We start from the raw sequence: 14346 nt of genomic DNA on the forward strand, positions 1-14346 counted from the left end.
AGAACTGTATACTTTTTCACCAAAACAAACTTCTCATGATCAAATCTTTGTTTATGGGAAAGATGGGACCTCCCGGGTCTTAGTCTTGAGACTCTTAATGGCACACTAGGTACTTTTGAAAATGCATAATACAGTTTCATTATATTGGCTTAAATCTTATTGAGGAAATCATAACGATCATCTCTCTAAAAAGGGGATTTATACACGGGGTAACAACTGCCTCCATATACTTACTAACTACCGATCCCGGACTAGACCCGCTAGCCTGACTGTTACGTTTAACACTGACCCGGGAAGAACTCACAGAATCCACTATTGCATGATGTTGCACTTCAATCATTTTCTTGATAGGAGCATTAACCTGCATCCAAGTGCTTTATTGTCCTGATTGCAATTACAGATGGGGATTGCACTATAAGACTAAACATTTTCGCCCAATGCTTCTTTTTCAATTGGAAGGGGACCCAGTTAAAGGGATACCTTTTTAATTGGAGAATCGGTAGAGAATCCAATTTGACATCGGTTCACTTAGCTCATCTGCCAAATCTATATTTTGCTGACGTTCAAATGCTTATGAACATTTACTAAATATACTTAGATTATACTTACAACTGCGGTCGGCACTTGTCCGGGTACTAAGGGTTGACCAGGCGTCAGACCCATCTGCTGCATGAGAGCATTCTTAAGAGCCAGGTGATTTCTACCGTTGATCAACAGCTGGTCCTTGAGGTGTTGCGGAGGGTGGAAGTACTTGCACGGAGGTTTGTCCCTATTGCATCTTCCCTGAAAACATTAAACCGAAAGCTTTAGACTAATGGTCAACATTATTTTCAAAGCTGTTTAACGAAGGCTTCTTTATCAAAATTGGATTTAGATTTTTTCAAATTAATTTATAAAAAAAAAACACTGCAGACCTACATAATGATAAAATTAATTTAATATACACACATATCAGTGAAGGTTGCTTAAGATAAATATTACTTATTTTGGTTAATTGTTATTTTAGTTGTTAAATTCAGATTTTAGAAAATTCCTCAAGCGAACTGGAAGTTTTCCGAAAACAGCCCAACAATTTTATTGACGCTTTCTACCGTCATGTTTGTCTTGACAACTTTATATTTTACTTACTTTTTACTTAGTTTTATATTTTTCCTGAAAAAAACTACTTTAACATAAACAACTTTGTAGAACTCAAAACTTTTTTTAGAATTCTGAGTTACAAGAAAATATGAAGTATCATATAAAAGAAAGTAAAATTCGGTGTCCACAAATTGTTTGTTGAATTTGAATTTGTTGGTAGTTGGTGTGAACCCCGCATTAGAGAACCCCGTATTAGAGAAGGTAGTGTACGGTTACCATGACAATAGCATCTCATTCGTAAAGCCTGGCTAGCAACTTACAAACTATAAAACCTCATATTTATGAAAATTTTAAGCTCTCGATTTTAGACTTATTGTAAACTAAAATTTAAATGATTGTCTTAAAACGATGTTGTAAGTTATTTAAACAATTTTTTGTTTACCTTGAAAAGGAAATATGTGCTCGAGGCCTGCGTGTTATATGTGTTCGCAGTTAACATTTTGTGACAGCATAATCTGGCAGATTTAGCATTGCAAAGTAGAGCTCAAGGAGAGAGCGGCAGGATAATATTGTTTATATCCAAATGGGTGGTAGTCGAGGGGATATCTACACTTGCCACCAGGGCGCAGTGCAGTTTGCCCCACTCGCAACAACAACGCCAATCCTCTCTAAGTAATGAGTGCGCCTCGTAGAAAATTGGCAAGGTACATTACATTCACAGCTGTAGCTCTAACACCAACATGAGTCTCGTTCATTCATTCAATTTGAATATGGCGGTCCGAGCGTTTGTATCTCATCATCACGGCCAACACTGCGCACATGTGTTTACAGTTAACACGGATCACAACTTTTTGCATCTCTTCAACCTTCAGAATTCATAACCTGCACTTTCCTTCCTTCGTGCGCCAATGCCCTCTAGACTGTACAGTCCAACAGTCTGTTACCCCTTTAGCACCCTTACTCTTATAACGGCTAAATTAGCTCATAGAATGTGTATTAATCTGTTTTCCTTAGGACTCACTCACCTACAGAGATGAAAACTTTTTGAATTATTTGAATGTGTTAATTTCTTTAAAAGATATTAGGAGCTCCTCAAGCAAAACATGGCTGTTATTAGCAAGCATGAATCTGGATGTGGTGGCCCGCAAAGATGTTTCAGAACTTTTACATTGAATCATCGGTTTAGTAAGTATCTTGCTCTACAAGAAGACGATGTCCGCTGGATTCTTTGTTATGCAATCTGCTCTTCAGTACTTTAGATCAACATTTGTTGAAAGATAGTGTGTTTCTGTCGAAAAGGCGAGGTTGTATCGGGTGATGAGGTTTATGATAAAAGTCAGTGATCAAGGTTGAGTCATAACACAGTTCCTGAAGGGGGTCCGGATGGTAAGACTCAGTGACGAATGTGATGAAGATAACATTGCTGATAACCATACGCCCACGCAACGAGGTGCGGTGCGTCAACTAAATCTTTTACAGAACAAGAGAGGGTCGCTGTTTCTATAAATGCAGCCATACCGCACCAGTTTCAGACTTAAGAATGGATTTTGCACTTATAGAAATAGATGATGATATTTCTCCAAAAGAAGCAACAAGCAGAGTCGCCGCAGCCCCATTACTTCTCAGCTGTTCTCTATCGATCAAATTTTCATTTAGGAAACAGCTGTTAAGGCTCCCACGGTTACACTTATCTGAGATACGCACAAACACACAAGCGTTTGTAAAATTTGATTAATTATATCTACTACATAAAATTTCAATTTTAGTGCGCTTAAGAAGCCGGAAGGGCGAGACGAAGTACACGACAAACTTATATTACTGGTTTTCGGCATGGCCTGAGCACTTCAGAGCAGAGATGATCTACCTTTTCTGACGCAACATTGGAGTCGCAAAAAGCTGATCCCTGACAACCAATCTTGCAAAGTAGGCTGTAAGCAAGCCACTATAGTTTTTGGTAGCCTGCTAATAGAATAGAATGGCATCTTTTGTGTCACATTCTCTAGCTCGCAGATAAAAGTGGAATCTTTGAACCCAAAGATTTCTTTCCGGTATCACTTCCAACTTAATTTTTTAGGTCTTTTATAATTCGTTTTGACTGTGCCATTAAGCTGTAACTTAGACAACTCTATTTAGTTTGTTAAACACTTTTATTGCTGCTTAAATGGAACTAACATTCTTTAATATAATCTCACTTTCACTCAAACACTCTGCCGTTTATAACAAATATCTTAAAATCTTAACAATTTTGTCTTATGCTGATGGCAAACCAAACTTTCCGCTGAAAAATGATGCATACAATCCGCCTGCATCTTCCAAATACACTCACAAATGAAAAATGAAAGATACTGTACAAAAGGATCTTCTGTGTACTGATATTGGGCAGTAGATTCCTTCCTCTAGATATTGCAGTGTTAATATTTTATTGTTTTCAAATAAAGAATTTGAATGCACATGTTCAGAAGCGGAGTAATTCGAGAATATTTGTAGGTGCGATCAGGTGGGGAAGGGAGGAAAATTTTAGCCTTGAGAGCAAGACGATAAGAGTGGAGAAGAGTTGTTAAATAATTTAAGCGGATTTTGGCTAGCGTGCCGGGAGAAAGTATTTATTTGCGAGCGAACGAGCGCGCGTGAGTATGTGTATGGTGGGGAGGGTGGTGAGCCAGAGACACACTGGTAGAAAGGGTTGCCAAGGTGACGCTGCAGGGCCTGCCTTACCGAAAATTCAGCCAATCAATAAAGTGTACCCAACGCGCGCTGAAACGCCGACAACTTCTCTCTGTTGCTGTATGCTCGCCCCCCCCCCCACACACACAATCACAATCACATATAGAGAAAGGGTCTCAAAAACGGGGAACCTCATCGTGAAATGGTGTCCCATTCATAAAGGGGAGCGCTAACACTCAATGACAATGCTTCACCCAACATGCGCACACACATACGAACAGGAACTAAGTGAGCGACGGATATCAATCAACGACATTAACTTTAGTTAAATGTTATTAACGCCAATCTCAACTTTGATTCAATCTGTAGCCTAATTCAAAGTATGCAATCAATTTGCTCTGAAAGCAGTAGCTTAGAAAAAAGTTTTCAAAATTTCCAATATACGCACTGAAGCAAGTCGGACTCCTGTCGGGATATTCAAACTTCCAAGTCCATCATTAAGGAAGAACAAGCACAGAGAGGTACTAAGAAAGTGAGTAATAGTGAATCTGTAGTCAACAGCGGTCACATCTGTCTATGAGATACATTCTTTCCAACGGCATTCAGTGATCGACCACGTTATACTCGTACATCTTGAAGCGTAAATAAGAGGAAGCATACGATCGTGCCAGATTTCCCATACGAAGCTCTCTGAGTAATTCCTGTCAGCTGAGTGGTCTATCTCTCTCTCTCTCACACCATTACATGAAATATCTTATCAAAAAAAAGTGCCGTAAGTAGATTAGTTTATAATTCGTTTGAGTCCTGGGAAAACGGATGTAAATTAATATAAAAATCCCTCATCCGGAAGGAAACATCAACCTACGTTATTTGGATTTCCAATTTTTTGATATTTCGAAAATGGCTTATAAGATTTTAGTAAACTTCATTTGTGAACTTGACTTTAATTGTGAATTTTAAAAACTTCCCCTATTGGGGCTACCAGGAGGGTAAAAATTATTTATTGAAGAAATGGGACGGCCATCGCCGTCTCCGACGTCGAGTTCGAATGTCAAAAAGTTTCATTGAGTGCTAATGGAAATTAAAAGTTATGAAAAGCTAATAATGGTGGGTCAGAATAAAGGAGAATGTTATTTTTGTAGCAAAAGATAAAGTGTGCTCAATTTCAATACGAATTGTTTTGTTAGAGACTCAACCTGGAGCATTAGTTAGTTTGGATTGTAATTATTGGAGATGGCAGCTGATGTAATACTTGGCTGATCACTGTTTCAAGTCACTCGGCCTCTCTTTAAATCAGCGAGTTCAAATCAGGTCCAGCAGCAATTTGTTGGTCTGTGTTTGTTTGATTATCTGTCAAGTACTCGTAGTTGAGCGTAGTATCTTTGTTCTTGTTTGAAGAGGCGCATTTCTTCTCAGTCGTTTATCAATAAAAATTTTGTCCAAGGTGTCTGGCAGAATGTGAGCGCCAGTAGGAGCTTTCTGAATTAAATAAACCGGAGAGTAAATAGTAAATCTGAGAGTAGCATCTCTCTAAATTGGATTTTCAGTTTTCTAAAGTAAGTGTTGCTGTAAGTTGCTTCGAGTGGATTGTGCTTGGACGGAATCAGATTATGTGGTCTGGAATAGGAGTAGGTTGAAATGTTAGGATGGAAGGAAAGTCTGATGAGTAAAAAGTAGGGTGAATAATTCAAGTCCAAGAATAATATTTTGAGGAAGAGTAAGAAAGAGTAAGTGGAGCACTCAAACGTTAAGTACCTCTTTGAAAGAGACGAACTGAGGCTGGAGAAAAATTTGTTTGAGCTTGCACACCAAATCAGTACACCAGCCCCAAACAAGTGCATGCTTACTGTCCAGAACAACACCTGAGAAATACAGCTTTCACTCAAGAAATGAAGTAACCTGATTTACTAGAGGGTGGACATTGATGATTAGTGAAATGAAAAATGCAACATCCAAACTATAGTTATTAGTAAGATATTCTGAGAGCTTCATTAAAAAAAAGGAAGAGGTTTCAGCAGAAGTTTTCCTGAAATATTTCCGTTATGGGAAGAAGGTTGCAGATCACATAGGCGTATTAAGATAAGGAGTTGTCTGACTTAGGTATCATCTTAATTATAGAGATTTTCACTGGATGAAGCGCGCTTAAGACCACTGTCAAGTGTTCAGCAAAGAGAATTGCTTTCGCACCTAAAATTGAAGTCCATTGCCAGGACTTCCTTACTTCCTTAGAGTATTTTTAAAATGAAACAATATGTCTGTTGGGATCCAAAATATTTTTTTTTTTTAATGATTTAAGGCGCGTCAACATCTAAGGTTATTGGCGCCCGGCGCTTTTTTCAATGCACTGCCTGCCTCCGGACAGTATTCTCTCGTTACAGACAACACTGTCCATCACCGGACAGTGAGCTGTAAGAAGCTCCTAGGAAGAGTAAATCTAAGGGTCAGCAGCTGGATTCGAACCCGGGACCTCCGCGTGGGAGTCCAGTGCGCTAACCGCATAGCTAATCCCTTCCCTCCAAAAGAATTGTTTTTAGTGGTAAATGAAGCTTTGCAATCCATTTGAAATTTCGCCTAGTATTCTAGTTGTCTAATAAATTGTTGAAAAGCATTTTTTTCGGTAGGATAACCATTTGGAGTCAGTTTGTGTATATCTGTGCCGGTCAGCTGTTATTAAAGATATGGAGACGGAAATTTCTCTCTTGAGAAGTTCGGATTTGATCTTTGAACATTGTGTTCATTCTCGCCGAGCATGCGCAATCTCCGTAGTTCCCCTCCTATCTGCGAGATGTAAGCATGAGGAGGTTATCTTCATACGTTCCGTGCCAGAGTACCACTTAGATCACAAGGGCCATGCCATCAAGTATACCATACGAGTATATATCAATTAATACCATAAAAGCAAACTCTGGACCATTCGTAGTATCTTTTTTTAGGGCACAGTGCCACCCACTGTTTTAAGACTGTGTGGGGCTAAAACGAATTACACAAATAAGTTTAATGTCAAAAAGTTGCCCCATTTTCTGCAATCCCAGCTTCCAAAGTTTGACCATCGCCCTGACACTTTAGAGTAAGCAAGAAGCAATCAAGTTACTGGGGAAAGTTTTCCTATTTTCTTTCCTTTCCCTTCGATTTCTGATGGCAGGGAAACTTGTTCGGGGCAAAAAGGTTGTTCAGAAAACAATTTGCAATGAAGTGATCTACATCACTGTGGCTAAGCCGACATACAGACCAGCAAAATATAATAAAAAAGTTTAGTCTACAGAAATATTGTGTTAGTTTGAAGCGAACGCTGAGGCAAGATATTAAACTGTAGTCCACTTCCGCCTAACTCCTTCCTCTACACTTATTTTCCTCCGGAAGGATATTGATCACGAACATTCAATGGACATTTCTTCTTCCACTCTTGCATTAAATATGTTGCGTGCCATCTAACGTGCAAATGTCTTCGAGTTTTCTTCAAACTACTCGGGGAAAATACTTTTCTTCGAATGACTGCCGTAAGAAAGCAATTTGTAGACAAAGTGGGTTCATAACCAGTCAACTGTTTCGACCTTGTTGGAAAATCTGTCCTCTAGGTGCGTCCTACAAGAGTTAAGCGAAGACAAATACAGGATGTCCCAAGCTATATGGATAACGACTTTTTCTCGAAAACTAAGATAGCTAGAAAAAATACGTGTTCCCTTAGTTTCTTGTAAGAAATTCAAATTTCATTTGTAAATTTTTTTCGGTGCTTCCAGAAGCGAGATACAGGCACCAACTTCATTTTTTCAGATGGGAAGGTGCGGTTTTTATTTAGGAAATAGATTCTTCAATTTTTTTCTTTTTTAGGAAAAATTTACTTAAACGGTTTTCTCTGTGAGCGATATTATACAAGTTATGAATGAAAACATGATTTTATAAGAAATTTCAAAATGATAATATTATAACGGTTTTTTGATTGAATAAAAAGAAAAGTACTATTTTATTATAAATTTTACTCCTCATTAATATTACAGATCATGCTCGAAATGGCCTCTACCGTTAGAGAAGCATAGACATGTTCTTTCCTGCCAATTGTCTCTTATTGCCAAAGAAATAGATTCGGCTTTACCGAGTTACAGGCACATATCGACATGAGAGGTGATTCTGCTATACTGAAAAATACTATTTAAATTTTTTTTACTACTTTTTCTCCCGTAGGTATTTGGTAACTTATCGAATAATGCAATAAAAATTGATATCGTAAAAATGTCCTAAATAAACATGTTTTGGACATTATATTTCCGGTTTCATACTTCTAGTGTATTGTAGAATCAAAAAAGTTAACGAAATATTTTCCTGAAGTACAAGAAAGTAAAATCTAGATCATTGAATGAAAGTGAAAGAGCACCATTTAATGTATTGGATTACTGTGCTTTTATTGGTGAGGGAGTGGCTTATGGTGTCACTATGTCATCAGCTACAGTCCGCCTACTTCACACATCACGTACGCCAATGAGATTAGCCAATCGTTTTTGGTATCTATTTCGTGGAAAAATTCTATTCGTATTTAATTTTTTTTTACTAATTTTTCCCTCATAGGCAGGAAAGAGCATATCTATGCTTCTCTAATGGTAGAGGCCATTTCGAGCATGATCTGTAATATTAATGAGTAAAATTTATAATAATATAGTACTTTTCTTCTTATTCTATCAAAAAACCGTTATAATATCATTTTGAAATTTTTATAAAATCATGTTTTCTTGAAGGATCTTACTTCATGGAATTGAGACAGTTCTAATTGTTCTTCTAAATTTGTTACTTACACTTGTGATGGCAAAAGTAAAGTTTTAATGCGCTAGTATGCGTTTTTGGCCGGTGTATGCAACGTTCGAGTTGGCCAGAGAGGAATTGCTTATAACACCATTAAGGTTGCCAATCCAAGGTCACTTACCCTTAAGAATTGGAAATCCCTTAAGTAGATTTAGATGTTCCTTGAAGGTGCCACCTCAGTACAATCAGGTGCTGCTATCTGGTGGTCAAGTGAAAAGCTAGTTAGAATTATTATAATTTTGTTTTCAGCAGCAGATTTATCTTTACATTGATACACTTGGCATTGGAAAATTTCTCGCTCACGCCTACACCTTTTTATATTAGAGTATCAAATAAATAAAATATCACAATGATTAAAATCAATTTGAATGAAAAGTACACTAAGATTATGAATGAATAAAAAGATTAAAAGTTCAAAACCTTCAAACTTTTCCGCTATAAAATGCATAAACTCTTCCGAAGGCAAGATACGAGTATAATTCCACCAATCGTAACAACTGGTATACTATCGTTAAAACAGCTGGTATTATACAAGAGCAAATTAAACAAATATCAAAATTTAGATCAATTAGTAAGAGTGCCTATTACCAGACCTAGAGGTGCTCTAAATTAGAAGTGAAATATAGAAATGCGGACGGATGCGTTACTTCCGATATGAGAGGTAAGAGCAAGCAGAACATTGTTTCCAGCATTCCCTTCGGCGCCCTACCAAGGTTATATGTGGTTATAATGCTCATTTATAATAACTTTCCTGAAGTTTTACCTCAAAAGCATGCCCTTATAACCTACCAGAAATCCATTTTCCCGGGAATAATATTAATATTAAATTTTTGATCAAAATGTTTGCACTGTAATAAAATATCGTCGTGCGACCGTAGCTTGGCGGATGTTTATTCTTCAATTTGTACGTACCACTAGGCTAACTGAGCCACATCTATCTAGAGGAAACAAGAGCACGGCCCGGTGCATTAATTTATTACGTTAAATTGCTTGACTAGATGCAGCTAATAGTTTCAGTGTCAGTCTGTCAAGTAATTAGCGTAAATTAGTGGCCAACTATTAGTAATCAACTGACACTACAATTATTCAAAACCACAGCCATCAGAATCATTCATTATTTAGTAATATTTATGAGGTAGCGGTCAATTGGATTGTATCACTGCGCTGCCATGTTACTAATTACCTCATGATTATCAATAACAAACTGCGCCACTTTATACTCCTTGCGTTCTATTCAAGTGACGCTAGAAGTGGAGGAAGTGATCGCGACTGAAGTTCTCTCACTTCCTCTCACTCTCTGTAACAGGAAGTGGCGTGACTTCTCCCACTCCAGTTCAGCGAGGGGACTTTCCACGAAGTTCGTCAATGTGATAACATCTATTCTACTTTTGCCGACTTTTACTACAAAAATTCAATCATGTGTCTTAAATGTATCTACAGCCAATCTATTTTCTTGTTCTTTACGCGCTTTTCACTTCCTGGTTTGTTTACATTACACAAAAATTTGCATAAAAATTTGTTATGTTAATGAAGGATTGTGGGATGCGACAGAGATCGTCTAGAGGGCTTATGGCATTCTACTATGGGATGCGCCAGAGATCGTCTAGAGGGCTTATGGCATTCTACTATGGGATGCGCCAGAGATCGTCTAGAGGGCTTATGGCATTCTACTGTGGGATGCGACAGCGATCGTCCAAGTAATAATTCAAGCTAAAGAATTGTTTTATTTAAGAACTGTAAAAGGGAACACAGCAGACCAATAGAAAATTACATAATAGATCTTACTCTCTGTTCATGTGCAAGTGCTTGATATACGAGGGTCGTTTGAAAAGTCCGTGCAAAAATAAAAACTACTTAATTTTTTGGGGTAAACCTTTTTTATTTTTCAACATAGTCTCCTTTTAGGCTTATACACTTCGTCCAACGCTGCTGTAGTTTGTTGATCCCTTCCGAATAATAGGATTTGTCCAAGTCTGAAAAATAGCCATTCGTTTCTGCAATCACCTCCTCGTTTGAATAAAATCTTTTTCCCGCCAGTCATTTCTTCATATTGGGGAACAAATAGTAGTCCGAGGGAGCCAAGTCTGGAGAACAGGGGGGATGTGAAACGAGTTGGAACCCTATTTCCATTAATTTTGCGACCACAACTGCTGAGGTGTGAGCTGGTGCGTTGTCGTGATGGAAAAGGACTTTTTTGTGGGCCAATCGTGGGCGTTTTTCTTGCAGCTCGGTTTTCAAACGGTCCAATAACGATGAATAATATGCACCTGTAATAGTTTTACCCGTTTCCAGATAGTCGATGAGGATTATTCCTTACGAATCCCAAAAGACAGTCGCCATAATCTTTCCGGCCGAAGGAACGGTCTTCGCCTTTTTTGGCGCAGATTCCCCCTTGGTAACCCATTGTTTAGATTGTTCTTTAGTCTCAGGAGTGTAGTAATGTATCCATGTTTCATCCACAGTGACGAAACGACGCTTAAAGTCCCGCGGATTCTTCTGGAACAGCTGCAAACCGTCCTTGCAACACTTCACACGATTTCGTTTTTGGTCAAGCGTGAGCAATCGCGGCACCCATCTTGCGGATAGCTTTGTCATGTCCAAATGTTGATGCAAAATATTATGTACCCGTTCATTCGAGATGCCCACAGCACTAGCAATCTCACGCACCTTCTCTCTTCTGTCATCCATCACCATATCATGGAGTTTATCAATGATTTCTGAAGTAGTGACCTCAACAGGGCGTCCAGAACGTTCAGCGTCATTTGTGCCCATATGGCCACTCCGAAAATTTTGAAACCACATAAACTGTTCTAATCGAAGGTGCAGAGTCACCATAATGTTTATCAAGCTTCTCTTTAGTCTCCTGAGGCGTTTTGCCTTTCATAAAGTAATGTTTAATCAACACACGAAATTCTTTTTCGTCCATTTTTTGAAAATCACTCGACTTCCTCGATTCAAACGAATGCCAAACACAAAGAAATAGACCGATCTGGCTGAAACTTGGTGTGCGTTCTTCCAAGAGATGCTACTAACTAAACATAACCTCGATACGCGCCAGTAGTGCTATCTCTCTGACTTTGCACGGACTTTTCAAACGACCCTCGTAAACATAAAGAATTATGGCGAAGAAGGAAAGGAACTGCATAATGTCAGGAATAAATCTAATATAGATATTCAGACAGACAGACAGACAAATGGGAAGTAGCTTAGCCCGTCCTTTACTGAAGGTTCTAAAAGAATCTAGTTCTAATAACTTCGAGTTTCTTTAAGGGAAAATAATGTCACTGCGATCTAGATGATCATGTGAACGATCAAGCGAACAAACGAGCAAACCCCAGCTGAGAGTTAAACAGCAGGGTAGATAGAGGATTCTCTCTCTGTCATAAACATAGTGTTGTTTACCTTTTTTTCTGTGATTGATTCATTAATCCAAAAGGAAGTTGATTCAAATCATTGCCTATTTCAGTAATGGTTTTCTATTTCTTTTTTGGCCAAGCTTTCTACCTAAGGTCGACTAGGTCATCTTCAGGGCTTGCACTTAGTACCAGTTGTAATTTGTTGCAGGTACATTGTTGGCAATCAAAAGTTTTTGCTTGTAATTTATGGACTGAAGAATTTTGAAAATGATTTTAAAAAAAAATTGTTTGGTTTTCTTCACACTTACACTCGTTGGAAAATAGATGTTTGGGAGTTCTCAAGGAAGGATCCCTCTAATGTGTCAAAAAGATCAACGCCCACCAAACAATCGTAGGCAGAGGCGTTTAAGTATTTGTAGTATTGCACTTTTGAGGAAATCGGTCAAAACCGGATGTGGTAAAGGGCGCTAATAGGTGAAGGGTGAGCGCTAAGTAAATAAATAAGGAAATAAATAATACAGAATTATTAGTAATATAAGATAGCTGAGTGGAAAGTAGAGATGTAAGTTCAGATTCAAGTTGGCCCAAGTGCTATCTATGAGGAGTTGGGGGAGAGAAATCGATCTGGAGAGCCTCCCTCCATCCCTCCTCTACCATCACATTGTGTAAACATATTGAACAATCAACTCACCCTTGCACATAACCAACCACCCTAAATTGCAACCTGCTACTCTCACACAAACTCACCTGACTCCACGGTCACTAACACAGCTCTAGATAAGTAGATACATCTCTATCCAGCTACATCAGCCTTATCTATTTCAACCAAACATTCAATTTGATTATTTTCCAAAATAAAATCATATGAAAACAAACTTTTCTTTAAGGAAAGAACTTTTATTTGAATATTTTCTTTCGAAGGCCTTTCATGCCTTAATTAGAATAGAAAATTAGAAACCACTAATATGGCTTCCTCGGCTTAATATGACTTGATTCTAATTGACCAATTTTCAGATTTAACTGAACCCAAGTAATTAGGGTTTGAGTACATCGCAATAATGCCGTTCTTTAAAAGTCAAAACGGCCAGGAAGGAAATCTTTGGACTTCGTACCCTGAGAGACCGCCGCGTTAAAGCTAGATGGTTGGCATAAAAAAAAAAAATCTGAAAAGGAAAGAATGTAAAGTTTGACAGCGCTGCCAACAGCACTAGATGGAAAGGGAAATGGGTATTTCCTTCCCATTGAAGGAAAGGGTTTTCCGAAAAGTTTTTACGGGGCGCATGAACAAACAGGTCTCTCAAGGTAACAAGAGATAGAGTTATGGCAACTGGCAAGAATCGATCGTCAATTGAAAAGTTGCACATCCGGTTGACTGATTATTTCCAAAGCTTATTTCCGGACCCTAAAGTAAAACCGATTCGAAATATGAAATTTACGATTTTCCGTTATCCTGCCCCATATAGACATCGAATAGTGGGCAAACATTCTCCGATTCCAGACCGTTAAAACGGATATGTACCTGGAGAAAGTTTTAAATCGCAAATCTACTAGGACGGAAAAAAAAAATTTTTGAAATGAAATCAACTGTGGTCCGTAAATCCAATTTTCATTGAAACTTTTACTCTCTATGGCTTTACGCTTTTAAAGTGATCTATGGCTTCAATAAATGTATACATTAAACCTTTAACGCGATTGGAGAACAATCTAATCCAACCGTTTTCTTGATTGGAATTCAATGAATCAAAAAGCAGACTTGTTTTGAACATAACTGCAGGGTCTCTAGTTTGCTCTGAGTGTTATCTATTATACTAAGTTGAGTAAATCTTAGAATCCTAAGATGTGGCGCTTGATCACTCAATTCCAAGATCTAGTAATAGAGCTTAGAGCGCAATGCATATTAGTGTACGGCCTTTACCTTTAACCTCCAATTGTTGTGGTGCCTGAACAGTAAAAACGATGTGAGGGTACCGATCAGAAGCTGGACGTAAAGCCTGTCTATGAGCGTATATGAGGCCAGACTATTGCACTGCTCTCCTAATCCTTACTTACCGGAAATGAGCCCTATTTAAATCGCTTTATTGTACTCACATTTTTAGTTAATTCGTTGTTACATTTTGATCTCCACTCGCTGCGCAGTCCCCCCCTCTACAAAACATAAATCAGTTCAGTCTCCTCCCTTTTCATTTTGAGCCCAGAGATGGGCAAAAATTTAATCAATTAAAAAACAATTGAATTAAACAGAAATTTAATTTTAATCATGATTAAAATTAAAAATTTATTCCGCCAAAAATAGTTGAATAAAATTAAATTCACTTTTAATTTAATCGCAATTTAATCAATTAAAATTTTTAATCATAACTAAAAATTAAGATTAAAATTAAATAATAAGAATTTTAATTGATTGAATTAAATACCTAATTTAGTTTTAATCACTTTGGACGATTAAATTTTTTAA

The 14346-nt window shown here is 37.8% G+C and overlaps 1 protein-coding gene across 26 annotated transcripts in view; it reads right to left on the minus strand.

Moving 5' to 3' along the window:
* mbl (splicing regulator muscleblind) overlaps window positions 1–14346 on the minus strand; it is a 262579-nt gene that overhangs the window by 51783 nt on the left and 196450 nt on the right. For all 26 annotated transcript variants that reach the window (XR_012457220.1, XR_012457221.1, XR_012457219.1 and 23 more), the window contains one exon: window positions 610–783. Coding sequence is in view for 20 of the 26 variants with exons in the window: in XM_074123940.1 (XP_073980041.1) it covers window positions 610–783 (174 nt within the window). In the remaining 6 variants the exon portion in view is untranslated. The remainder of the gene's footprint in view (window positions 1–609; window positions 784–14346) is intronic.

The sequence above is a fragment of the Rhodnius prolixus genome, unplaced genomic scaffold (genome assembly GCF_049639745.1).
Source record: "Rhodnius prolixus isolate KJV_2025 unplaced genomic scaffold, Rpr scaffold_38, whole genome shotgun sequence".
In the NCBI taxonomy this organism is placed as follows: domain Eukaryota; kingdom Metazoa; phylum Arthropoda; class Insecta; order Hemiptera; family Reduviidae; genus Rhodnius; species Rhodnius prolixus.